We start from the raw sequence: 25,589 nt of genomic DNA, 5'->3' as shown, positions 1-25,589 counted from the left end.
ACCACTTCCTTCAGCTAGGCTAGCTAACGCCTGATGGAGTCCACCTCTTAACACGGTTTTCTTTGCCAAGAAAAGGTCCAAAGGTCCCTTAGGCAGACATTTGTTTTCCATAGGCCACGGGAACGTTCTTGATACTGGACGAGCAAAATTAAAAGAGATTTCAGTTACTTCCTCAAAGACTTGAATATTAGTTCTTCTGAGAGAATAAAAACAGATGGGAGCACCCAGATTGCATCCACCTTTTCTTTTCTTGTAGCCGGTCAAGATGGAGAGAAATAACCCGGAGAACCACCAACTCATAGAATGGGAACATTTAGATCACTCTATAAGATTGTTTACCTGTTTATGTAATAGTAATACTCAGACATCTATCTGTTTTGACAGCTGCAATAACAATATAATCATTTTTGAGAATTGAGGATTGCATAAGTGTCTTAGGATTTTACAAATGTAATAAAATATAGAATCTACCTAAAGAGAGAGTCCACCTTGAATTTAATTAGATAACCAAACAGGTAAACATGATCAGTCACAATGAGTTTTACAACCTCAATTATTACTGAGCCACCTACTTTGGAGATAATTTCTGTTCTTGTGGCTGGGATAAATAAACATGGCATAAACAAGGAGGAGGGAAGATTGAGAGAAGTGGCAATGGAGAATTGGAAAATAATTTTTGTTCTAATTCCTTTTTTCCATCACCCCAAGAACACATAAATAAGCAAACAAGTATCTTGGTCCTGACTAAAGTAGTAAAGTACTCTGCTGATTGATTTCTTCCCCTGCATTCAGGCAGATGCTACGCTGAACAGATGGCATAAAGAGATAAACCCACTCTGCTCCCTAGACCAGCATGAGACCCTTCCAAGCACAGCACCTCTCGTGAGTGTCTATGTCACTCCTCCATAAGATCACCTTCTGCATAAAATACACTTTTATTGTTAGCAATGGCAACACCACCAGGAGCAACATGGTTCGTTTAGGAAGCCACCAGCTTCTGGTAGGAATTATGAGGTCTTTCGTCTTCTAGGGAGCTAGAATTTTGGCTGCGATTGACTGTGAAGCAGGATTGGTCCTCTGGATATTAGAATGTATCTCGGTGACTTCTTGGAATGACACCAGGGTGCTGAGGAGGATAGTAAGAATATTCTCATTGGTTTAGAATATTGAAGGTGATGTTACCTGGAACAAACAAAATGACACTATGAGGAAAGAGACAAATCCAGAATGGGGGACAAGAACACTCCTAGCCTTGGTCTCTTCAAACAGTTAAGTCTCTGGGGGGAAAAGGGGAGAGAGACTGTTCCCAGTTTAAAAGATAGTAAAGAAAAATGACATTCAAATGTAATGCATGAACCTTGGGTGGAATCATAGTTGAAAACTTTTTTTAAAGCTATAGAAGATATTTGGTGGAGAATCATAGAAATTTAATATGGCTCGATATTAGATACTAAGTGATTTTAAAATTTTTTGTGTTATTTTTTCAGATATGATCATAGTAGTATTGAGAATGTCCTTATTGTTAGGAGATACATACCAGAGTATTTAAGAACAGAGTGTTATGAGGTTTAGCAAAAACAAAACAAAACAAAAACAAACAAAAAAAACCAATACTATACATGTACTTATCCATGAAAAAAGAGAGCAAATATGACAAAATGTTATATCTGGGAAATGTTTTTTGTACTCTATTTTATTTATTTATTTTTATTTATTTTAGAGAGAAAGAGGGGGGAGCATGGCAGGGGAGGGGCAGAGGGAGAGAGAGAGAATCTTCAGCAGGTTCCATGCTATGCATGCCCGATGCCCCTCACAGGTCTTGATCCCACAACCATGAGATCATGACCTGAGTCAAAATCAAGAGTTGTATGCTCAACCAACTGAGCCACACAGATGTCCCTTTTGCACTCTCCTTTAAATTTTGAAATTCTCATAGTAAAATGTTGGAGGGTGGGGTGAGGTGTGACCTTTTTACTCCAAATTAAGAAAGCAGGACATTTCAGTAATTTATTTATTCAAAAAGATCTTTTGAATTTCCACTATGTGCTAAACACTATATTAAGCTTGAATATATATACTGGTGAAAAAAATAATAATAGTCTTGGGGTGCCTGGATGGCTCAGTCAGTTAAGCATCTGACTCTTTGTCTCAACTCAGCTCTTGATCCCAGGGTCATGAGTTCAAGCCTTGCACTGAGCTGCATGCTGGGAGTGGAGCATACTTTAAAAAAAAAAAAAGGTAATGGTAATGGTCTCTTTCGTGGAGTCTATGCTATGCCAGTCTATGTCTCCTTTAAGACTGAAGGACTTACTCTCCCAGCTTCTGGGAAGGCTGTGCACTGACGAACCTCTTTTGTCATTTTCTTAACTAAAAAATGCTACCCTACCCAAGGTCATGCCCCTTTTAGGAGCAGCCTGCAACAAATGACTGGTCAATGAGGGGTTGTGAAGACCAGACTCTCTCACCTCAACAAGGGAAAATTCTAAAGAATCATCCCAGCTTCCGAACTTCCCACAGGGTTGGCTGGGGCCTGGTTGTGACGTACTTACTGAAGCCCGTTTTCTCTTTCTGCGCAGTCTTGCTTCCGTCCCTTTCCTCCACAGGTTCTGAGAGCATCTACCATTGAAGAGGCATTAAACACTCAAGTAGAATGACTTAACCAGTTGGCACCAGCCAGCTCTTCTATTAGCCACCCCAGTACTGGCACAATAGATTCATGAATAGAGAAAACATGGTAACAAGGAGGAAGGCTGTAACTGGGCCCACCAGTAGGATCTCCTACTCACCAAGGTTAATCCCGTAGCCAAATGATCAACCTGCCAGTAACAGGAACTATTGCTGAGACTCAATACTGCACTATCTCTTGAAGATAGCAAACAGCCACTTGGTGAAAAGGCGACCATATTGGACTCCTTCCACCCTGGATGAGGTAGTCATTCATTTTAACATGAATAGACACATATTCTATGGGTTTGCCTTACCTGTCTGCTGAGTCTCAGCCAACGTGACTATCCAAGGGATTATACTCTATTTGATCCACCATTATGGCATCCCATATATCAATGCATCTGACCAAGGAACCCACTACATAGCAAAGGAAATGTAGCAGTGGGCATATGACCATGGAATCCATTGGACCTATCACATGGCAGAAATCTTGGCTGAAGTACCAGCTTGGAGATGATACCCTGTGAGGATAAAGTGCTACCTTCTAGGATGCAGTCATGCTCTAAATCAATCACCATTATTTGATGCTGTATCCTTCGTAGGAGAATAACTGGGAGTGGAGTCAAAGGTACGGAAGCAGGAGTGTTCCTATGTACCATCATTCCCAGTGACCCACTTGGGGAATTTGTGCTTTTCATCCTCACAAATATAACCACAGTTTTAAAGGTCTTAGTTCCCAAAGGCAAAACATTTCTAACAGGGAACACAACAAGAGTCTTCAATGAATTTTAAACTATACCACCACCCAGTACTCTGAGCCCTTCATGGCAAGGACCAGCAGGCAAGAAAAAGATCTTCATGGGGGTAATTGACTCTCATTATCAAGAGGCAGTAGAACTACTATTACACAGTGGAATCGGGTAGGCATATGTTTGGCATCCAGGTAATCAACTAGGACATCTTTTAGTACTTGTGCAATTTTGATGGTGAATGGACAGATGTAGCAGGTGCAGCCTGAGAAGCACATGATAAACAGTTAACTGGAACTCATCAGTTTTAAGAATCTGTCACTCCACTGGGTGAGTCACCTAGGCCTTCAGAGGTGCTAATCAAGAGTGAAGAGCATCCAGTATGAACCACAGAAGAGAGAAAGGTTGAGTATTGGTTGCAGCCTAATACCAGCTGCGACAGCAGGGGGTGTGGTTCCCCTTACTAACCCTCCTTTTACAAGTTTCCCCCAGGGAACAAGCCTGCCAGAGCTCTGAAGAAGCTACTTCCAGAACTCATGTAAGGAAAGCAGATCTTCACAAGACATGGACCATTTGGGTGCTATACTGCCCAATCCAGACCAAAGCTGTCAGCCCTCTTAAGGAAGGGCTTCAGCTAAAGAGAATTGCTTTGCCCAAAGTCAGGCCCCTTTCTGGGAAGCCAGCATCCACTGCCTGATTGATGGCCCATCCTGCTTTCTTTTGCTCAACAGGGGTTGAGTAGAGTACTCCCTAATAACTTCCCATGTGCTAATCTCCATCTCAGAATTGACTCATATGTGACACTCTCCCTTGTGTAGATGACAGTGTGGAGAGACAAATAGGTGACTACATTTGTTATTTGTACTCTGAAGGAAATAAACAAGATGCAGTGATAGCAAATAACAGGGAAGCTGTACCTGGAGAGGAGGTGGCATTTAAGCCAGGAGCTATACAATAGACTGAAGTCAGCCATGTGAGGAGCGGGTAGCAAAGTGCATTTCAGAAAGAGAAACATCTTGGATGAAAGCTCTTCCCAAAGAGCTTGGCACATTGAAGTGCCACTTAGAGCTTTGCAGCCTTTTAAAGGATTTTATTTCAAATGCAATAGGAAGCCTTTAAAGGATTTTTTAGGAGATAATATAATGCTGTGGTTTACATTAAAAAAAAAAAATCTCTCTGATACAGTGTAGAGAACAGGTTGGATGGGAGGAAACCATGAAGGAGGTTATTGCAATGTCAAGAAAACATAACCCAAAGTTTGCCCTTTCCCTCCAAACCATGTTCCAGGGGCACAAGACCCTAGCATTTCCTGCCCATACAGCTCCAACCCACTTTCAGGACCTTCATGGGCCTCTTCCCTATGTCCAACCCCCAAGAACAGACTGCACACACTTAGGGCCGTGGGGTGTTTGGGAAGTGGCTGTAGGGCTTGGAATTGGAGTGTCCACAAGTAAGCGTGTGAAGCCCCTTGCAGTGTGGGATGAAGCCAAGACTGGAAAACATGGAGGGTGAGCTGTGAGGCGGGACCAAGACTGTGAAATCTCTGTACTCTCTGAAGGATTCTAAGAGTCCTAAATTCAAGGCTTGGTCATCCAGTTCCTTAAAAAGGTATGTTTATCAAGATAGGAGGATAGAATATATTTCATTTAACAAGTTGTTAGCTTGTTTTTTAACTTAAAAATGTTTTAGACATATTGTATGGGGCCTTCATTCGTAACTTTCCCTAGTTTCTATGAATGTTTGGGATGAGCCTGAAAGTCGCACTACCTACAAAGAATGATATATAAACAAAGCTGGTTTCTTATCGCAAGCAGTAGATGCTGGAGGACAATGGAACAGTATCCTCAAAATGGTGGAGGGAAATATCTGTTAATCTAAAATTCTCCATCCAGTTAAAGGAGCATTCAAAGAATCAATGACGAGCAAAGATATTAATAGAACATTGGTAACTCCAAGGAAACACTGACTATAGAAAATAGCCAACTTTTAGAAGTTAAAACAGGATGAAACTAGCGATCAAATTGAAAATGAGAGGCAAGATTCAGAGTTAAAACATTCTACAGTCCTTATGATGTTGAATATACACTGTGAAACACTTTTAAGCTAGAACTTTTAATATTTTTAAGGTAAACATCTTAAGCGAATATGCAAAACAGAAAGAAATTTAAAAAGTGAATAGTTAGGGGCGCCTGGTTGGCTCAGTCGGTTAAGCATCCAGCTTCAGCTCAGGTCATGATCTCACAGTCCGTGAATTCGAGCCCCACTTCGGGTTGTGTGCTGACAGCTCAGAGCCTGGAGCCTGTTTCAGATTCTGTGTCTCCCTCTCTCTCTGCCCCCCGCCCCTGCTCACACTCTGTCTCTCTCTCTCTCTCTCTCTCTCTTTCAAAAATAAACATTAAAAAAGTTTTTAAGTGAATAGTTAGGAGGAAGGACAGAAAAAAGCAAAATAAGCTTAACTGGTAATACATATAAAATTGTCCTCATTTCAATATAGAAAATGAGGCACTAATTTATTCTTTGTAAATTTCTACTAACCCAAACCACTGACCATAAAATACCACCTCTGCCTCTATTTTTATTTATCTATGAAGAAAACTGTATGAGAGCTGTTGTTCTTTATTCTTATGAAACTCCATGAAAGAGAGATGTTAAAACATTAGGGGAAATCTTATAAACTTGGGGCTTTCAAACCAATGAGTCAAGTATCAATAACTGTTTGCACAGACTCTACTATTTTCTGAGGGCAATGTAAAATCAAAAAAGCACAGTCCTTGTCATCAAATAGCTTGCAATCTGATTAGGGAGAAACAAGCTATACAAACCCAACTGAAAATAAACTCTAGCACAGAAGACAGCAAATGGGAAGAGCCTTGGATTGTGTAAATGTTACAATTCAGTGCAGGTAGGATCCCTTCCAACCAGGATATCCTGGAAGGCTTTGACTGAATACATGAAATTTGATCTTGGCTTTAAGAGAGGTAGAATCTCAGGGGCGCCTGGGTGGCTCAGTTGGTTAAACGTCCGACTTCAGCTCAGGTCATGATCTCACAGTCTGTGAGTTCGAGCCCTGCGTCGGGCTTTGTGCTGACAGCTCAGAGCCTGGAGCCTGCTTCAGATTCTGTGTTTCCCTCTCTCTCTCTGCCCCTGCCCTGCTCATTCTATGTCTCTCTCTCTGTCAAAAATAAATAAACATTAAAAAGAAAAAAAAAAAAAGAATCTCATTAGAGAAAACTGAGAAGAGGTATTAATAAAAGCACTAAAGGAATGCCTGTCTGGCCCAGTTGGTATAGCATGTGACTTGATCTCAGGGTTGTGAGTTTGAGCCCCAGGTTGGGTGTAGAGATGACTTAAAAATAAAATCTTAGGGGCGCCTGGGTGGCTCAGCCGGTTAAGCGTCCGACTTTTGCTCAAGTCATGATCTCACGGTTCATGAGTTTGAGCCCCACGTAGGGCTCTGTGCTGACGGCTCAGAGCCTGGAGCCTGCTTCAGATTCTGTGTCTGCCTCTCTCTCTGTTCCTCCCCCGCTTGCACTCTGTCTCTCTCTCTCTCTCAAAAGTAAATAAAGATTAAAAAAATAATAAAAAAATAAAATCTTAAAAAAATAAATAAAAGCACTAAAATATCAAAAAGTGTTGGAGTCAAGAAAGAAGACATTTTTAAGAAAAAAAGGGTGAGCATAACGTGAAATACTGAGAGAAATCATTGAATCACAATACTAATGTTATCACAAGGAAGAAAAATTTTAAATATTATTTCAATGATGGTACTAACTTGAACTTTTAATTTGGTTTCTTTCCTTTATATAATGTTAATTTTTTCAAAAAAGTAGCAAATATAAATACAAAATATTGGTAATGACTTTCTGCATATTACATACATGAATAGCTTAGATTTTTACTATCTTTATACACAACTTTGTTTCCTAGACCTTCTCTAGTTTGTTTGTTTGTTTGGTTTGTTTTTTAAGCCAGATCTTGTATACTGCAGAAGGAATCTCCATATCAGTGCTGTGTTTGAAGCTCAGAATTTTAGGCTTTTGGTTTTTATTTAGAGTCATGATATTGATAACACCTAACATTTATTAAGTAGGTATCGTGTTAAGTGCCCTACATGCTATTTTAGTTAATGCTAGCTGCCATAACAGATAAGCCCCAGAATCTCAGTGGCTTAACAAAATAGAAGTTTATTTCTCACTCACAGAAAATCCAGAAGGATTTTCTTAACAGGCACAAAGCTGTCCTCCAAGACATGATTCAGGGACCAAGTTTCCTTCTGTTTTGTGGTCCCACTATCTTTAACACATGGCTTCCATGAGAAACCTGCAGATGGGGAAAGAATAAGGAAGATCACAATGGGAGATTTTTGTGAGCTGAGCCTACAAATAGGTTTATGAATATCTTCTTCTCACATTTCATTCATTCGCTAAAATTCAGTCAAATGGCCACAGATAACTACAAGTGAAGAGGGAAAATGTGGTTTAGCTGTTTGCTCTAGAAGAAAAAGAAATGGTTTGGTGAACAGTGTTCCAGTCTCTGCCACACATACATTCTTTTTCCATTTAATCCTAACAACCCCATGAGATATGTACTGTAATTTGTAACACTTTACAGATGAGGAAACTGAAACTTTTTATAGGTTAAGTAGCTTACCTAGTACCTCACAGTTAAAGAATGGCAGAATCAAACTCAAACCTAGTCAATCTAAATAAAAAACCATATTCCTTATCAGCTTCACTGCGATATGACTGAAATGCTTGTTACTGAAAAAGAATATCTTTCTTCTAGTTATAAGAGAGGTATGACAATTTTAGAACTTTAAGTAATCCTAAGCCATCATTGTAGTGATGACAAAATTGAGATCTAGAGGGAAAATGTCCTATGGGAGGTCAGATCATTGCTGCTCAGGTACATCCACTGTAAAGAACATTTTTTTTTTAATTAAAAAAAATGTATTTATTTTTGAGACAGAGACAGAGCATGAGCAGGGGAGGGGCAAAGAGAGAGGGAGACACAGAATCCGAAGCAGGCTCCAGGCTCTAGGCTCTGAGCTGTCAGCACAGAGCCTGATACGGGGTGTGAGATCATGACCTGAGCCGAAGTCGGACGCTTAACCGACTGAGCCATCCAGGTGCCGCAAAAACATTTTTTTAAATGTTTATTTTTGAGAGAGAGCGAGAGAGAGAACACACATGCAAGCGGGAGAGGGGCAGAGGGAAGGAGGACAGAAGATCCCAAGGGTGCTCTGCCCTGACAGCAGCAAGCCAAGCCTGATGCAGGGTTTGAACCTAAAAACCGTGAGATCATGACCTGAGCCGAATGGGCCGAAGCTGGACATTCAACCGACTGAGCCACCCACGTGCCCCTAAAACATTTTAATATGAACATATAGTCTTGACAAACTAATAACATATGTCATCCTTTCTAAAATTAACTTCCTGAAGTACGTGGTTTAAGGTAGTTAAATTCAAGCGTTAAGATTTGTTTCCCAGAAGTTTGTCTCCACTCCCTCCTCTCTCCACCTTTGATGTTTTTGGCCCTGAAGAGGGAGCACAACACAGAGTAAGCCTGCCACCGTGTGGCATGGGCCCAAACCTGGAGTCTGTTAAATGTCTTCTTCCCTTTCATTTTGTTTGCTTCTAGTTTATTTACTCACCAACCTAGATTTGATCCTGCCTGATAGGAAATTCATACCTACCTCAAATTATATAGGCTTTTTTATTTCAAGATATATTTCTTCATCCAATTCTAAAATTATTGCAGTATTTCCAAACCTGCTACAGGGAGGGCCAACTTTTAAAATGTGGCCCAGCCACATTCACAAGAGGGTCACTTCAGTGCTTCACAAACAAGGAAACAAACTCAGCAATTAGTGGGGTTTAGCTCAGTGCACTCAGAAGTTAATCAGTGAGCCAGCCATCTCAGGCATATTAGAAGGCAGATTTCCCAATCGTGCAAACGCCATATATAATGCCTGTTCAAATATGAATATAACAGCCATATGAAGGAGAGTCAGAATTTATATAAGGTTCAACATTTCCTAGAGTTTTAACGATACGTAAGCTTAACATGCCAGGCAGATATTTCCCAGACCTCTTTCTGCATTTGGCAAAACAGGAATAACCTCTAAAATTGTTTAAAAGGCAATAGGTCGGGGCACCTGAGTGGCTCAGTTGGTTAAGCGGCCAACTTTGGCTCAGGTCATGATCTCACAGTTCGTGAGTTCGGGCCCACATCAGGCTCTGTGCTGACAGCTCAGAGCCTGGAGCCTGCTTCAGATTCTGTGTCTCCCTCTCTCTCTGCCCCTCCCCTACTTGTGCTCTGTCTCTTGCATTGTCTCAAAAATAAATAAACATTAAAAAAAAATTTTTTTTTAAAGGCAATAGATCCAGCAGGTGGCTAAATGGAAATCTGGTATTTCTGCTTCTTCTAACACTTGTTACAAATGATTGGGGACAGGCCATATGCTGATGCAGTTTTAAAATGTCTCTCCTTTTCTTTGGTTCCATTATTCTTTTCCTACCACTGCAAACTGAAATACCCATTTCACATATAACTGGGAAAAGCAATTAAAAGGAAGAAAAGTTTTTTTTAACGTTTGAGAGTACATTAGAAAACCCTTAGTATCCTTTTCTCTTTCTTTCCCCCACCCCCCACCTTTTTTGGATGGAAGGTTCACGAGGATAAGCTCACACATTGGTGTGTAAATGTATTATTCCCACCTAATGGGTTAACTGAGATGGGAACGTTAACTTAATCCTGTGACTGTGCCAGTATCTCTCTGGGGAAAAAAGGGGTGCCAATGGAAATCCAAGCTCCTTTACACTCCAGGTTTCCCCTCACCTCCTCACTTCCCCCAGCCTCCACATCTTTCCCAAGCATGGGTGTATACCAAGCTCAAGAACACCATTTGGGCTGTATTTTTTAGAGGACAACAGTATACAAATAATCCTAGATTGTGTAAATACCCATTCTTTGAAGGGGTTCTCTGCCTTGCCTCTAGAGTAGCCATTAATCCCCTTCTTATCACTACCTGTGCAACTAGGTAAAATTGACTCAGGGGAGGCTGTACCACCCCCTATTCTAGAAAGTTCTCCCGCAAATGGTCTAAATCAGCTTAGACATTGGGGCATATATTCTGGTTCTTGTCCATTTTCCTCTTTGGTCTAAATGCTCCGGATCAGCGCTTCCTTATAACTGAAGTGATAAATGTGGGCTTAGGAACGAGGCCACTTAACTTTGCTCAAAGAGCTCACTATGTGGTCTAATTTAATCTAGCTCAGCAGGATTCTATAGTGGGATTTGAAGCTTCAGAGAAATTAAATGTGTTATTTAGTCCACCATTATCTATGTTCCCTATTCATGCTCCTGTGCATGAAAAATGAATGTAGAGTTTACATAAGAAAATTTTCACATTTAAAAAAAACATTCTTTTTCTATGAATCTCTTTGAGGTATGTGCTGGATATTGCCAAATACTATCAGTCAAATTACAATTCATAAAGAATACTGTCCCACTTACGTTGTAAAATATTCCGAAGATTTAATGCCCAAAGTTTAGAATCTAAATAGTAGTTCGCATTGTGTAGTAAATTTCATCTGTGTAGCCAGATTTCACAAATCTGGCAATATAAATTTACCCTTAAATACAATTCTCCATGAATATTACTCAGCCATAAAGGAAAATGAGATCTTGTCGTTTAAGACAGCCTGGATGGATCTAGAGAATATTTGGCTAAGTGAAATACGTCAGACAGAGAAAGACAAATACCATGTGATTTCACTCATATGTAGAATCTTAAAAAACAAAAACAAAAACAAATGAACAAACAAAAAACAGACTCTTAAATACAGAGAACAAACTGGTAGGTAGTTGCCAGAGTGGAGATGGATGAAGTGGTGGGTAAAATAAAGAGGATGAAGAGGTACAAACTTCCAGTTGTAAAATAAATTAGGTCATCGAGACGAAAAGTACAGCATAGAGAATACAATCAATAATATTGTAATAATGTATGGTGACAGATGGGGACTATACTAATTACAGTGAACAATGAGTCATGTACAGTATTGTGAAATCACTGTTGTGTACCTGAAACTAATATAACATTGTGTGTCAGTTATACTTCAAAAACAAACAAACAAACAACACTAAACTTATTCTCCATGAATTATACTACTTGTCTATGAGAAAAACAAATGACAACTGCTGATTCTATTTCTCTATAACCTAATCTGAAAGGTCCTCAAATTTAGAAATCTGAAAGGTCCTCAAATTGTCCAAAACCTGTAGAAATATTATTTGTTATATTGTTATATTGTATAATATTGTTACACTTAACAAAAACATTAGAAGCATTATCACTAAAGACAGCATGTACTTTTTTTTTTTAATAGCCACAAAGTCTTTGGTACTCCTCCCACTGAGAGATGGAGTCTATGTATCCTCTCCTGGATTCCAAGTGGACTTATCATTTGCTTGCTTGTAACCAATCAAATGCAGCAGAAATGGCCCTTTGTGACTTCTGAGGCTGGGTCAGAAAAGCTGATACAACTTCCCACTGGTTGACTGTAATACTTACTTTTAGAGCAAATATAGTAGTAGAATGTGATATAGATGGTAAAAGCATCCAAACCCACACCTGCGTGTCAATATATAAATTAGTGTACAATAAAGATGATATTTCAAGCTGGCCCAGAACAAAAGATAGCTTTTTCAATAAATAGTATTTAATCACTTCATCTGTTATTGGTTCTCTTGGCATAAGACTATCCATAATATCCTCTTTCTCAGGTTTTTTGTTTTTGTTTTTTTTATCTAAAATTGATAGTGATGTACCTTTTTTATTCTTCATGATTTTCTTTTCTTCTTAATCAACTTTATCAGTAGTTTATTGATCTTATTAATCTTTTCAAAGAACCAACTTTTGACTGTGTTCATTTTCTCTATTTTTTTCTATTTAGTTGCTTTTCATTTTCATTTTGATTACTTTATTTCTTCTGCTTATTTTGTATTTAGTTTGCTTTTCTTTTTTTTCTGTCACTTAGATAATTGATTTTACATCTTTCTTCTTTTATTATATAAGCATTTAAGTGTCTAAATTTCCCAGTGCTTTTGCTGTAACTCACAAATTTTTACATGTCATATTTTCCTTTTTATTCAGCTCAAGATATTTTATAATTTCCGTTGCAATTTCTCCTTTGACTTTTGGACTATTTAGAAGCAGGTTAATTTCCTCCCAAATTTGGGGGTTTTCCAGATATCTTTCCAGTATTTATTGCTACTTTAATTCCACTGTGGTCACACAGAGGAATATATTCAGTGTGATTTCAATTCTTTTATAACTATTGAGACTTGTAGCCCACCACATGATCTATGTTGGTGAATGTTCTATGCTCCTTCATCTGTCCCCAGTGGAATCATTGCACACACTGACAAAATAGCATTCTATCCCAAGGTGGCAAACAGGAGCCAGGTAGAAGCAGGCAGGCTGGCGAGCTCCACGCTGGGAAACAGACTGCCTATTACCTTGAAGAAGGCAGATTTGACTAACTCAGAAAATGGAACAAGAACCTTCTGGTTGTTACCATACATCCTCCACTTCAGGGTCTTCTATCATTATTCTACTTGGTTCCATGGAACCTCAGAGAGATACTTTAAACTAAGCATCCTGCTTTTAAAAATTCAGAGAACAAAAAAAGAGCCCTTGTGGGGGGCGGTGGGGGAAGAGATATAATCGATGAAATGAAAATATAATGGAAGGGTTGAAAGATAAAGTTGAGGAAATCTCCCAGAAAAGGGAATAAACATGGGAAAGGTGTAAGAAGGGAAAGAAAAAAATATATTTTTAAAGATTTTATTTTTTAACTTTTTAAATGTTTATTTATTTATTTTGAGAGAGAGAGAGCTGGGGAGGGGCAGTGAGAGAGGGAGAGAGAGAATTCCAAGCAGGCTCCTCCCCATCAGAAGCAGAGTCCGTTGTGGGGCTCGAACTCACAAACTGTGAGATCCTGACCTGAGCTGAAATCAAGAGTCAAGCACTTAACTGACTGAGCCACCCAGGCACCTCAAAGATTTTATTTTTTTAGGTAATCTCTACACCCAATATGGGGCTCAAACTTACAACCCCAAGATCAGGAGTCGCATGCTCCCCTGACTGAGCCAGTCAGGTGCCCCAGAAAAAGATTTTTTTTTTTTTTAATTAGAGAATAACTCAAAGTTCAGCAATCAAATAATAGGAATTCCAAAAAGAAGGAACATAAAAAATGGAGGAGAAAACTCAAGATATCCCAAAATTGAAAGTAATTTACTTCCAGCAGGAAGAGGCAGAGGAAAGGGCCCACTAAGTTTCCAATATAATAGACGAAAATAGACTCAGTCCAAGATACATGATTACGAAATTTCAGAATTCCTGGAACAAAGTTAAGATTTTATAATCTTCCAAAGAGAAAAAAGTCACAAATGAAGGATCAAGAGTCAGCCTGGTTTTAGATTCTCAACAGCAGCAAAGGAACCACAGCACACAGAAGCAATGCCTTCAAAGTTCTAAAAGGAAATGATTTCCATCCTAGAATCCCATATCAGATAAACTATTAATAAATTGTTAGAGTTAAAAAATGACATTTTCAGGGGCCCCTGGGTAGGTCAGTCGGTTGAGTGTCCGACTTTGGCTCAGGTCATGATGTCACAGCTCTTGTGTTTTAGCCCTGCATCAGCCTCTGTGCTGACAGCTCGGAGCCTGGAGCCTGCTTCGGATTCTGTGTCTCCCTCTCTCTCTGCCCCTCGCTGCTCATGCTCAGTCTCTCTCTCTCTCTCTCTCTCTCTCTCTCAAAAATAAACATTAAAAAAAAAGACATTTTCAGAGATTCAAGGTGTAAAAACTTACCTCCCATGGATCCAAGAGGCTACTGAATGTGTGCTCCACCAAGACAACCAAGTGAACCAAGAAAGGGGAAAATCTGGGATATAAAAGGAGGATCTGGGGCTCTTGGGTGGCTCAGTTGGTTAAGCATTTGACATCAGCTCAGGTCATGATCTCATTGTTTGTGAGTTGGAGCCCTGCAACAGGCTGGGATACTCTCTCTCCCTCCCTCTCTGCCCATCCCCTTGCACGTGCACATGCTGGCTCTCTCACTCCCTCTCTCTGTCAAAATAAATAAATAAATTTAAAAAAAAAAAAAAAGAAGAAGAAGAGGATCCCAAAGGTCAAGGGAATCTCAAAGAAGTGCATATGATGTCGTGGAGAACAACTAATTCTTAAGAGACAGACACAATAAAGACTTATCACCAAACTATCTGCAGTTGTTATATTCTCTTCACCTGGAAGAAAAAATTCCCAGGCAAGCCTGGGTCTGATTCTTACCTGTATTTGGCAGGCCTTGATCTTATGCTAATGAGAAATCAAGAGTCCCCTCCTCTCCATGCCCTACAGCCAGGACCAGCTGATACTCCTTTACCCCAAGAAGTATTCTGATTTGCTCATTCCTGACAGCTGAAAGTGGGCTTTGACATAGAATATACAGCACAGTCCACTCCTACTGACTATCTTCCCACTATCCCACCAGAAAGGCCTGCCTGTGGCCTCAACTATGGTAAGCCCTATGCTTCCTAAGACTCCGTCATGGCCTTGCACACTAACACACTAACTGCCCAGAAGGGGCTCTTATAGAACTCAAGGAAGCAAAATGCAGACTATGACCCAGAGACTATCTTCAGTTTATCTCCTGTCATCTAATAATGGCAATGTTCCTGTTCGGTAAGATTTGTGCTTGCTTCTCGGTGTCTGTACTGATCCCTTTTTATGCATATTTATATGAACATAGTTGACACAATGATATAAAATTAAATGAGAATAAAAAAGAAAAGACTAGGCAAGTTACTTAATATTTTTAGCCTCAGTTTCCATATCTATAAAAGGGGACAGAAATAGTCTTACCATTCAGCTGTTGGGAGGAGTAACTAAACAAACACAGACAATGTATATGATGCAGATTAGAGGCTCAATCGGTGATAACTATTTTTTAAGCTCTCGATTTAGTAAGATAATTCCTTTAATGTGGGAGTATGTGTGTGAGTGTGACTGTGTGGTGTGTGTTTGTATATATACAAAGTGTCGTAAGGGTAAAGTAGGAGTGACCCACACCTCCAGGGGTAACAGCAGATCCTGGAGAAGGCCAAAAATATGGAGTGTGACAAGTGCCAGGAGCCCTGTAGGCCTGTGAGCTGTGGCAGAATCAAAGATTTGGTAAACTGGAATAGTTTATGCCTCTTACATATGCTTCTTAGATTTTGCTATGGAAAATTTCAAAGGCATGCAAGATAAGGAGACTAATATAATATACCCTGTCTACCTGGCTTCAACAACTATCAGTTCATGGCCAGTCTTGTTATATTATATCCCAAGCTACTTCTTCTCCATTACCAGATGCTTTATAAACAAATCTCAGAATCACGTAATTACATCTGTGAATATTTTAGTATTATGCTTTTTGTATTTTCCTGTGGCCTTCTCATCATTTAATAAATCCTTTAAAAAATAATAACAAAAATATAAGTGTATATGAGTTAGTATATACACTAACATGGAAAGATCTCATAAATGTATTATTGTTCAATGTAATAAAGAAGTTACAGATATCACAATTACATTTAAAAAGACCTAAACAAAAAATAAACAGTATAGGGGAAGGGAATAAGATAAAATAAGATAAAAACAGAGAGGGAGGCAAACCATAAGAGACTCTCAAATACAGACAACAAACTGAGGGTTGCTGGTGGGGTGTTGGGTGAGGGGAATGGGCTAGATGGGTGATGGGCATTCAGGAGGACATTTGTTGGGATGAGCACTGGGTGTTATATGTAAGTGATGAATTGGTAGTTTCTACTCCTGAAATCATTATTTCACTATATATTAACTAACTTGGATTTAAATAAAATTAAAAACTTAAAAATAAATAAAAAATAAAAAATAAACAGTAAAACATATGCATGTGCTTCAAAATATGTAAGTACATATATAGAAAGATAGTTGCAAAAATATGCATCAAACTACTAATCCTGATTACCTCAGAGGAGGGGAATAGTGATGTAAAGAGTGAACTTAAGAATTTTGTCCTGTAGGCATTTATATTGTTTGACACTCAAAAAACAATATATTCATCATTATTTATGTGATTTTTTTTTTTTTTTTTTTATGAAAAGAAGTGAAGTAAACACTGCTCGTTGCTGCCCAGAGTGACAGTAACTCATACGGGAAATGTTAAGAAGTCCTAAGTGCTGATTTGAGTTTCTAGCTACTAAGCGACCTTCCAACCTCCTTTCTAATCAAGTTTGTTTTTGTTTGTTTTTCCCCCTGCCAACTAAAAATACACTATCCAGTTCAGGAAATGTGGCTGATTGAATAGCAGCTGCTACTGAAGACCAACTTTGCATATTGAAACAACCTTGGAAGATAAAAAGCAACAGCTCCCTGTCATCAGCTCCTGTTCTGAGGCGCGGCTGGAGCACATCACACTTTTGTCTTGGCCTCCACATTGTCCTTCCTGCACATTTTCAAGAGACAGTCCCTGGCCACTGTTTTGTTTTGTTTTCCCTTTTAGTGTCAGGAAATTTCCTGCAAATATGTAGAAGCAGAAGTTGAAGCTGCTTCAGTGCAAGTCTAATACCCTTTAGACTTTTTTTTTTTTAAGTTTATTTATTTTGAGAGACAGAGCATGAGAGGGAGAGGGTCAGAGAGAGAGGAAGAGAGAGAATCCCAAGCAGGCTCCACACCGTTAGCACAAAGCCCGATGCAGAGCTCAAACCCACAAGCCACGAGATCATGACTGATGTCAGATGCTTAACCAACTGAGCCACCCAGGCTCCCCACATCCTTTAGATCTTTCTCACACTCACTATTTTAGAGAGTAGATCACCCACTGCTATTTCCTTTTCCTATTTTTTTGTTTTTGTTTTGTTTTGTTTTTAGAGAGAGAGAGAGAGAGAGATTGTCAAGATACTGTTTCTGTTGGGAGGGAGACAGAGCAAAGAGAGAGGCACAGAAGTTCCTCTAACTTTGCCAGGTTCCTCATTTGGTTATAAAGAGATGGTTTCACCAATAAAATGGAAACTAGGAATGGCAGAAAGGGGAGATTTGTTGTGCTGTAAATGTAAAACACTCACAGGCCACTAAAAGTGATAATAATTCTAAGTACAACTCAAAATGCAAAATAAAGACAGTTTAAGAGTCTGCAATGTATCCTATATCTAATTCTGATATATGGTGCCCTAGTCTTCATATACAAGAGTGATGCTGATTTCCCCCATTCATATGGCATGCAGTTGCACTTTGAAAAGTTTTTTGTTTTTGTTTTTTTCACTCATGTGATAGACTATACAGAGCTTTGCTTATAGCTGCTCAATAAAAATTCCATTATACTGGGGCGCCTAGGTGGCTCAGTCAGTTAAGTGACCGACTTCGGCTCAGGTCATGATCTCACAGTTTGCGAATTCAAGCCCACATCAGGCTCTCTACTGTAGCACAGAGCTGCTTTGGGTCCTCTGCCCGCCCGCCCCCCCTCCCCCCAGCTTGTTCTCTCTCTCAAAATAAATAAATAAACTTAAAAAAAATTCCATTGTATCCATAAGATATTTGAGCTGAAGGAAACCTAACAGTATCTAGTCCAACCTTTCTTCGCAAATCAATGGCTTCTTCAGCTTCTGTCCACCTCTCCTCCCTCCCCAGGACCACACAGAAGGAACTGGGGTCAGAGTGAAGGCAATGTTGCTCCCTTTGCTCCCAAGCCCCAGGCACACCTTAACCTTAGCCCCTGTGTCCTTATCATCTGCCCATTCCAATCGTCCTGCAAATCAAATCCTGGCAGGTTCCCCAAGGATTCATCAGCTGGACAGGACTAAGTCTCAGCTTGATCTAATCGCCCTCCACCACGATAAGACAAACAAGCCTTCTTTCACACAGGTCTTTAATGCTTTGAGCCTGCTTCGGCATAACGACAAAGATTCTTTGCTTGACCAAACTTTAGTCAGGCTTCTGAAACTTCTTCTCGGCCCATCTGTACATTTATTTCCTTGTAAAATCCAGTTTTAGCAACAACCCTCCTAAGTGTTCACCAGAATGCCCTGCCCTCCATATCTAATCCCCTCAATATCTGATCGGGTTCCTCATGCCCCGCCCACGTGACGTCTGGTCACGTGGCATGACTTCAGCAAGAATCCTGTTAGGTCAGCTTAGCCAGAATCTCCCCAGAACCTCTTAGTAATTTGCTATCTGCTGACCCCCACCCTGATCCTTGGCTATACATTTCCACTTGCCCAGGCTGGCTGCAAAGTGACTATAGCTTACAGCCACAGGCACCCCAAAGAACTAAACAACAGTCACGTCGATAACAAATAACACAGTGGTGTACATAATACACTCCGTGTTTCTGACTTTTCCTAACCACTTCCTCCTGTTAAAATACCCTACAATTACAACAGGATGTTTGCTCTTTGCAAAGCACTTTCTCAGTGGGTAGCAGGCACCATGAAAGAAGAGATGAATAAATCCCAGCAAGATCTCAAGTAAATCATTTACTCTGAGCCTTGTTCTTTATTTGTAAAATGGGAGAGTCATAGCTCCTAATTTGCTTCTTGACTTTTTAATGAAACGCGTGGGAAGGCAGAAAGCACAAATGCTACCTGTTACAAGAGCCAGAGCACTGCAACTGCAGATGCAAATTAGAGAGTTACAGAAAGAATCAATGGCTTCTGATTGGCCAGTGTTTTAAAAATTATGTTTTCCAGGGGCGCCTGGGTGGCTCAGTCGGTTAAGTCTCTGACTTCCGCTCAGTTCATGATCTGGCTGTTCTCGAGTTCCAGACCCGCATGGGGCTCTGTGCTGACAGTTCAGAGCCTGGAGCCTGCTTCAATTCTGTGTCTCCCTCTCTCTCTGCCCCTCCAGCACTCGTGCTGTCTCTCTGTCTCTCTCTCTCAAAAATAAATAAATGGTTAAAAAAAAAAAAAAAAAAAAAAGAATCTCCAGGCTCCAGAAAAAACATCAAGGCATGTGTTCTGAGCTAAGAAACGGGGTTGGTGTTAGACTTTGCTCTATCAAGAGCTGAGGAACTGGGGACATCTCTGTGGCACGTCCCCAGCAGGACCGCCAGGGGAGTCCAGGGGGGACTAAGGGAGGGGCTGATGAGCCTGCCCCGCCCCCGACCACCTGGGAAAGGAAGTGGGAAAGGAGAACCAGCAACGGTCACTGCATTTCCTTCACATCTCACTCTTGGGACACAACAGGACGAGGACAGAGCAGCTGCAGCTGGATGCGGGCAGACGGCCACAGAGGAGGAGCTTTTTCAGCCACAGTCTAGTAACAGAGGTAACTTTCATTTTCCTCGTACCCCCCACCCCCCACCCTGGCATAAGGAAGGAACAGAACCTGTCTTATTTTCCTGAAGGGGCAGCCCGAATATACCCCTGGGGGACAGATGTCCCTTCCCCTGTCCCAGCCAGGTTTCCCCTAAGTCGGGAACAGGTCTTGGTTTTAGAAACGGATTCTTGAGGAACATGAGTCGTGCTCTAGAGGTAATTTACCTTGATGAGGCAATGGAGGAAACCACTTTGCCCCAACTTGTAAATTTGTCCCCAGGCGACAGTATTTATAAATAGCCACTGTTTACCGGACACGGTGCTGGTCCTGAGGAGAGTTCCAGAGGCAGAAGCTTATATGAGCTGATTGGACTCTTCACTGCGTGCACTGAACTCAAGCTAGCTTCCGTTTCAGGGTTTAGGCTTACAGGAGGAAAATAGAGCCTGGAAGCCACAGACGAGCAAGAGCTGAAGCCATCTTTTGGTCATTTCTATTGAACTAGGTTATGTCCAACTAGAACTTCTTTTGCCTCCTTGCTTTAACTACCAAGGAAAGTGAGCCCGCATTCGGAGTCTTCCAGGGGGCCCTACCCTCTTTGACTCAGCTCCCTCCCCACCTTCCCGAGATAGGTCAGCTCATGGTGACTCATATGCCCTTACTTCCCGGCCCTTTCAGAGCCCAGGCCTGTGTTTGAAACCTGACCTTGTATAAACACTTCCTACTTTGGGAGTAGAGCCTCTTCTTCCATTTGCCTGGATGCATGTGTGTTCCCTCAGAAAAGAATGGCTTATGTGCGCACCTGGCCTTTCTCCCCTAGGGGTTAGCAGTGGCCACCATGGGTTCTGTGAATTCCCGAGATCACAAGGCAGAGGCCCAGGTGGTGATGATAGGCCTCGACTCAGCAGGCAAGACCACGCTCCTGTACAAACTGAAGGGCCACCAGATGGTGGAGACCCTGCCCACTGTTGGTTTCAATGTGGAGCCTCTGGAAGCACCGGGGCACGTGTCTCTGACTCTCTGGGATGTGGGGGGGCAGACCCAGCTCCGGGCCAGCTGGAAGGACCACCTGGAAGGCACGGATGTCCTCGTGTATGTGCTGGATAGCACCGATGAAGCCCGCTTACCCGAGGCAGTGGCTGAGCTCATGGAAGTCCTGGACGACCCACACATGGCCAGCGTCCCTTTCTTGGTACTGGCCAACAAGCAGGAGGCGCCAGATGCCCTGCCGCTGCTGGAGATCCGAGAGAGGCTGGGCCTGGAGAGGTTCCAGGACCGCAGCTGGGAGCTTCGGGCCTGCAGTGCCCTCACTGGCGCTGGGCTGCCAGAGGCCCTACAGAGCCTGAGGAGCCTCCTGAAATCCCGCAGCCACTGCGTGTCTACGTGAGCACAGGCGGGGCAGGGAGTGGGGAGAACAGGAAGACGCGATCCGGGCACAGCAGCATATCTTTGCTGATACGACCTGAAAGAATCAGCTGGGCCTTAAGAATCTTAAGCTCAGTTTATCAGACAAGAAGTCCTTCTGTGCTTGGACAGGATATTTTCCTCTTGAAGCTTGTTGTCACTAGTGTTTATGTTGAAAATCAACTATGGGGCACCTGGGTGGCTCAGTTGGTTGAGCGTCCAACTTCAGCTCAGGTCATGATCTCATGGTTTGTGGGTTCAAGCCCCATGTCAGGCTCCGTGCTGACAGCTCAGAGCCCGGACGCTGCTTCAGATTCTGTTTCTCCCTCTCTCTGCCCCTCCCCTGCTCATACTCGCCTCAAAAATAAACATTAAAAATTTTTTTTAATTACAAAGAAAAAATAAGAAAATCAACTCTTCTTTGAATAATAATACCCTAAGGGGCAAAAAATGCCTCCACACACTTCATATAATAACTCATGACCAAGGGTGAAACGAGCAATTGTAACAATAGAACAATGAATGGTTGCATGGTAATTAAGATCTAAATTCACAGAGGGAATGAGGTTTCAAAATCAGATTAGAATATCTTCTGGACATGGTCACAATCTTATGAGTGATTTTTCCCTGGGAGCCTCTGGGTATATGCCGAGATCACTCTGAGTGCCAGCAGCCAGGACCAGCAGAATTGAGTAGGCGACTCTGCCCCCACAGAGTCTTGGGTTTAGAAGTTCACAGGGGCACTGAGCCCTGGGCAAGAGGCTGGAGTTAAGACCTTCCAAAATTTATCCTTTTCTCTGACGCTGATTAATTCTTCTCTACCTTTTTTTTTTTTTAAGTTTATTTATTTTGAGAGAGAGAGAGAGAGAGGGCAAAGGAGAGGCAGAGAGAGAAGGAGAGACAGAATCCTAAGCAGGCTCCACACTGTCAGTGTGGAGACTGACACAGGGTTCAAACCCACAAACCATGAGATCATGATCTGAACCAAAATCAGGAGTCAGTCACTTAACCGACTGAACCACCCATGCACCCCTCTTCTCTACCTTTTATCATCCTATATTGGTCTTTGTCTAAAGCGTTTCATTTTTGTCTTTTTTTTCCTTCTTTTCTTCTTACAGCACACATTTTCCCTTAAAGATCAGATTAATCAAAGATTTCATTAATTCATTCATTTAATTTAAAAAAATGTATAGAATATTGAATTTGGACAAAAGGCACTGAGTTTTTAGTTATGAGCCAGGCCCTTTAGATGTCAAGTGTGAATTTTGAAAACACATGCAACAGAAATGCTTCTTTCTCATTAATAGTAAAAAAGAAAGTTGAACACAGCATCCTACAAGGGTTTTCAGGTGATCTTAACCTAGGAACCACAAAGCTCCTGAAATTATTTGCAAAATATTATGCTTGGAACCTGTTTTGGGGGTGGGGTGGGGAAGAAGATCCATTTTGTGACTCGTAAAAGTTAAGAATCACTGACCTGGTCTTATCCATCATCCAACCCAGGAATAGTTTCTATAATCTGAGGGTTTTATTTATTATTTTTTGAGAGAGAGAGAGACAGAGCGTAAGAAGGGGAGGGCAGAGAGAGAGAGAGGGAGACATAGAAACCAAAGCAGGGGGCGCCTGGGTGGCTCAGTCGGTTGAGCACCGACTTCGCTCAGGTCACGATCTCGTGGTCCGTGAGTTCGAGCCCCACATCGGGCCCCTGTGCTGACAGCTCAGAGCCCGGAGCCTGTTTCAATTCTGTGTCTCCCTCTCTCTGACCCTCCCCCATTCATGCTCTGTCTCTCTCTGTCTCAAAAATAAATAAACATAAAAAAAAAAAAAAAAAAAAGAAACCAAAGCAGGCTTCAGGCTCTAAGCTGTCAGCACAGGGCCAGACATGGGGCTCGAACTCACAAACCGTGAGATCATGACCTGAGCTGAAGTCGGACGCTTAACCGCCTGAGCCACCCAGGCACCCCTATAATCTGAGTTTTTAATGGCCAGCAGCTTATATTTGACACGTGCTCTCATGTTAAACAGCTCTACGTGTTGGAGCTACCCTGGGCTACAACTATGCTCCTTATAGCTCCCTGTCTGGAGTGACGCAGTATAAATGGGCCCTCAATACCTCTCCAACATCTGAGATCCACCCGGTCCTCCTACTCAAATTCTTCCCTTCTAACATCAGGTTAGTCATGCCGAGTTCTTTCCAGTACTTGTCAGTAGACAGTTTTCCTGTGTCAGACACAGGAAAGTGCAAAGATGCAAAGACAGATTGGACAAGGCCTTGGCCCTCATGGAGCTCTGGCTAAGAAAGCAATAAGACAAAACTCCCATAAAAATGCAGATAGAGTCTCAATTCAGCAACTGTTGATTGAGCACTCACTGGGGCCAAGTTCTGTGCTCGGGGCTTTCCATAGATTATCTGACATTCTCTCAACTCTGCAAAGGAGGTATCATTCTCATTTGGCATAATTAGAGACTGAGGTTGGGAGAGGTTGCGACTTGCTTGAGGCACAGAGCTATTAAGTGACAGATCTGGAATTTGAAACCAGATAAGTCTAGCCCAAATGATACTTGTATTCTTCCAGGACATGTTTCTAGAAGGTTTAAGCCAAGGTTGACCTTCAGCAGATTTACGAGAGGAGCAGCCTAGTCAAAGGGAGGAGGCTGCTTGGAGGCGTAAGGGGGAGTGAAGGAAGAACAAGCTGGAGTGGCCCCAGCAGGAGGCTGGGGTGAGGGGTGGGTGTATTATAATAGGAAACAAAACTGGAAAGAACTCAAGTCCAAGTTGGGGAAGGTCTGGACTTTTGTAATCTGGCTCAGAGAAGTGAAACCGCTGGACTTGCCATTTAGGAAGATAACTTAGTGGCAGTGCGACGGTGGAATAAACAGAAGGGAGACACTGGAGGCAGGCAGGCAGGAAGACCCGCTAGGTGGCCTTCACAGTAACACTGGAGAGGAGGGAAAGAGATGGGAAATTGAAAGCCAGTTTTAAGGGTAAAAGCTGAGAGAAGAAGAATTTGAAAAGGGCTCAAGATTTTGAGTGTATGTGACAGGAGGGATCCAAATGATCTGAGAAGATGGACACAAGAGGAACAAGTTGGGATGGGGCCAGAACTGCTGGGTTCTGCTCTTGAAGCGCTGGGTGTGGATGTGTTTATAGTTTCTTCCAGATGGTTCTATGACCTACAGTCCTTGAGATGGTGAATGCCCTGCTGGATGCAATTGCTGGTTCCCACGCACAGAGCCTCCTTTCCTCATGTGATTTGTCACTTTGTATTGTGAGCTCATCTTCGGGAGGATTTGTTTTTCCTGTGTGACTCCCATGTGCCCTGGGTTGTGACAGTGTTTCTACACAGAGTGGTTTCACCTTAGTATCTACTAGGCTCCTGGAGGTTTCACCTGTTTTAGATCAAACATTATGTTAGTTTCTCTGCTTCGGGGCCCATGGGCCTCATGGGTGGCATCGATCTGGATTCTGTGCCCATGCATGGCATAGGCCCTAGTGATTCAATTTCTGACAGGTGACTCTTTCCTTCTTTCTTCTTTCTCTCTTCTTTTTCTTTCTTTTTAAAAAAATTTTTTTTAATGTTTATTTATTTTTGAGAGAGAGAGAGAGAGAGAGAGAGAGAGAGAGAGAGAGACAGAACATAAATGGGGAAGGGGCAGAGAGAGAGGGAGACAAAGAATCCAAAGCAGGCTCCAGGCTCCAAGCTGTCAGCACAGAGCTGGACGCGGGGCTCAAACTCATGAACTGCGAGATCATGACCTGAGCCGAAGTCAGACATTCAACCATTCAACCGACAGAGCCACCCAGGCGCCCCTCTTTTTCTTTCTTTTCTTTTTCTTTCTTTTTCTTTTTTTTTTTGTACTCCTGTCCCAAGATAGATCATTTGCTTCCTCATACTTCTTTTAGTGGGTAGCATTTCCCAATCTCCTTTTAAGGAAGGGGTGTCTCTTTGATTATCTTGCTTTTCTACTGAGCTCAGATCAACATTTTCTCTTTTCCAAGCAAGCCTAAGGCCATACCTCCTGTTCCCATGTAGGTGTTACAACTAGCCCAGTTCCTAGAGCCTAAACTTGGCTTCCTTCATATCTCCAGGGACTCCAGGCTCCCAGCTTACACTTAACTGCTTTGGCTGTGATTTGTCTTCATTTCTGCCACTTGAGGATATCCCTTCTTTTGTTCAAGGACAGTGTGTGTTAAAATACAATGGTTTTGGTAATAGTTTACCCAACATTTCTGTATCTCTGTAATGGGCAAGTGTCCATCAGCCATGAACTGTGTCTTGAACTGTTTTGATATATGGCAGGGAGATCTGTACTTAGGAAAATAGCTTGGGTAGCTGACTTTGGGTGGAGACAGGATCCTGAGGCAGGAAGGCAAGTTACAGAGGGAGACCGGGGTTCTTTTGCCTGACACGCACACGCTTGGCCCTGCT

At 41.8% G+C, this 25,589-nt stretch overlaps 1 protein-coding gene and 1 long non-coding RNA gene across 4 annotated transcripts in view; one reads left to right on the top strand and one right to left on the bottom strand.

Moving 5' to 3' along the window:
* Positions 1–471: 471 nt before the first annotated feature.
* The window catches only part of LOC125933756 (uncharacterized), a 32,049-nt gene continuing 6,931 nt past the window's right edge, over positions 472–25,589 (bottom strand). For both annotated transcript variants that reach the window (XR_007461092.1, XR_007461091.1), the window contains 2 exons: positions 7,616–7,736; positions 472–1,182 (listed from right to left, as the gene is read on the bottom strand). This is a non-coding gene — a long non-coding RNA (uncharacterized LOC125933756). The remainder of the gene's footprint in view (positions 1,183–7,615; positions 7,737–25,589) is intronic.
* Positions 19,172–23,691, top strand: ARL11 (ADP ribosylation factor like GTPase 11). 2 transcript variants are annotated; one of them, XM_049646885.1, is made up of 2 exons: positions 19,172–19,767; positions 23,185–23,691. In XM_049646885.1, exons 1-2 carry the CDS (start codon positions 19,584–19,586, stop codon positions 23,454–23,456), a joined length of 456 nt encoding a protein of 151 aa, XP_049502842.1. In that variant the 5' UTR covers positions 19,172–19,583; the 3' UTR covers positions 23,457–23,691. The 2 variants fall into 2 exon arrangements, with proteins under 2 accessions (XP_049502842.1, XP_049502841.1); XM_049646884.1 differs by lacking the exon at positions 23,185–23,691 and adding an exon at positions 20,576–23,002 and having other exon boundaries at positions 19,431–19,767.

The sequence above is a fragment of the Panthera uncia genome (assembly GCF_023721935.1).
Source record: "Panthera uncia isolate 11264 chromosome A1 unlocalized genomic scaffold, Puncia_PCG_1.0 HiC_scaffold_16, whole genome shotgun sequence".
NCBI lineage: Eukaryota > Metazoa > Chordata > Mammalia > Carnivora > Felidae > Panthera > Panthera uncia.
Note: the sequence above shows the minus strand (reverse complement) of the source record. Positions and strands in the feature narration are given on the sequence as shown.

Excerpts from the sequence above, each read along its gene's own strand:
- ARL11 (XM_049646884.1), top strand. The coding sequence starts at position 20,594 with ATGGGTTCTGTGAATTCCCGAGATCACAAGGCAGAGGCCCAGGTGGTG.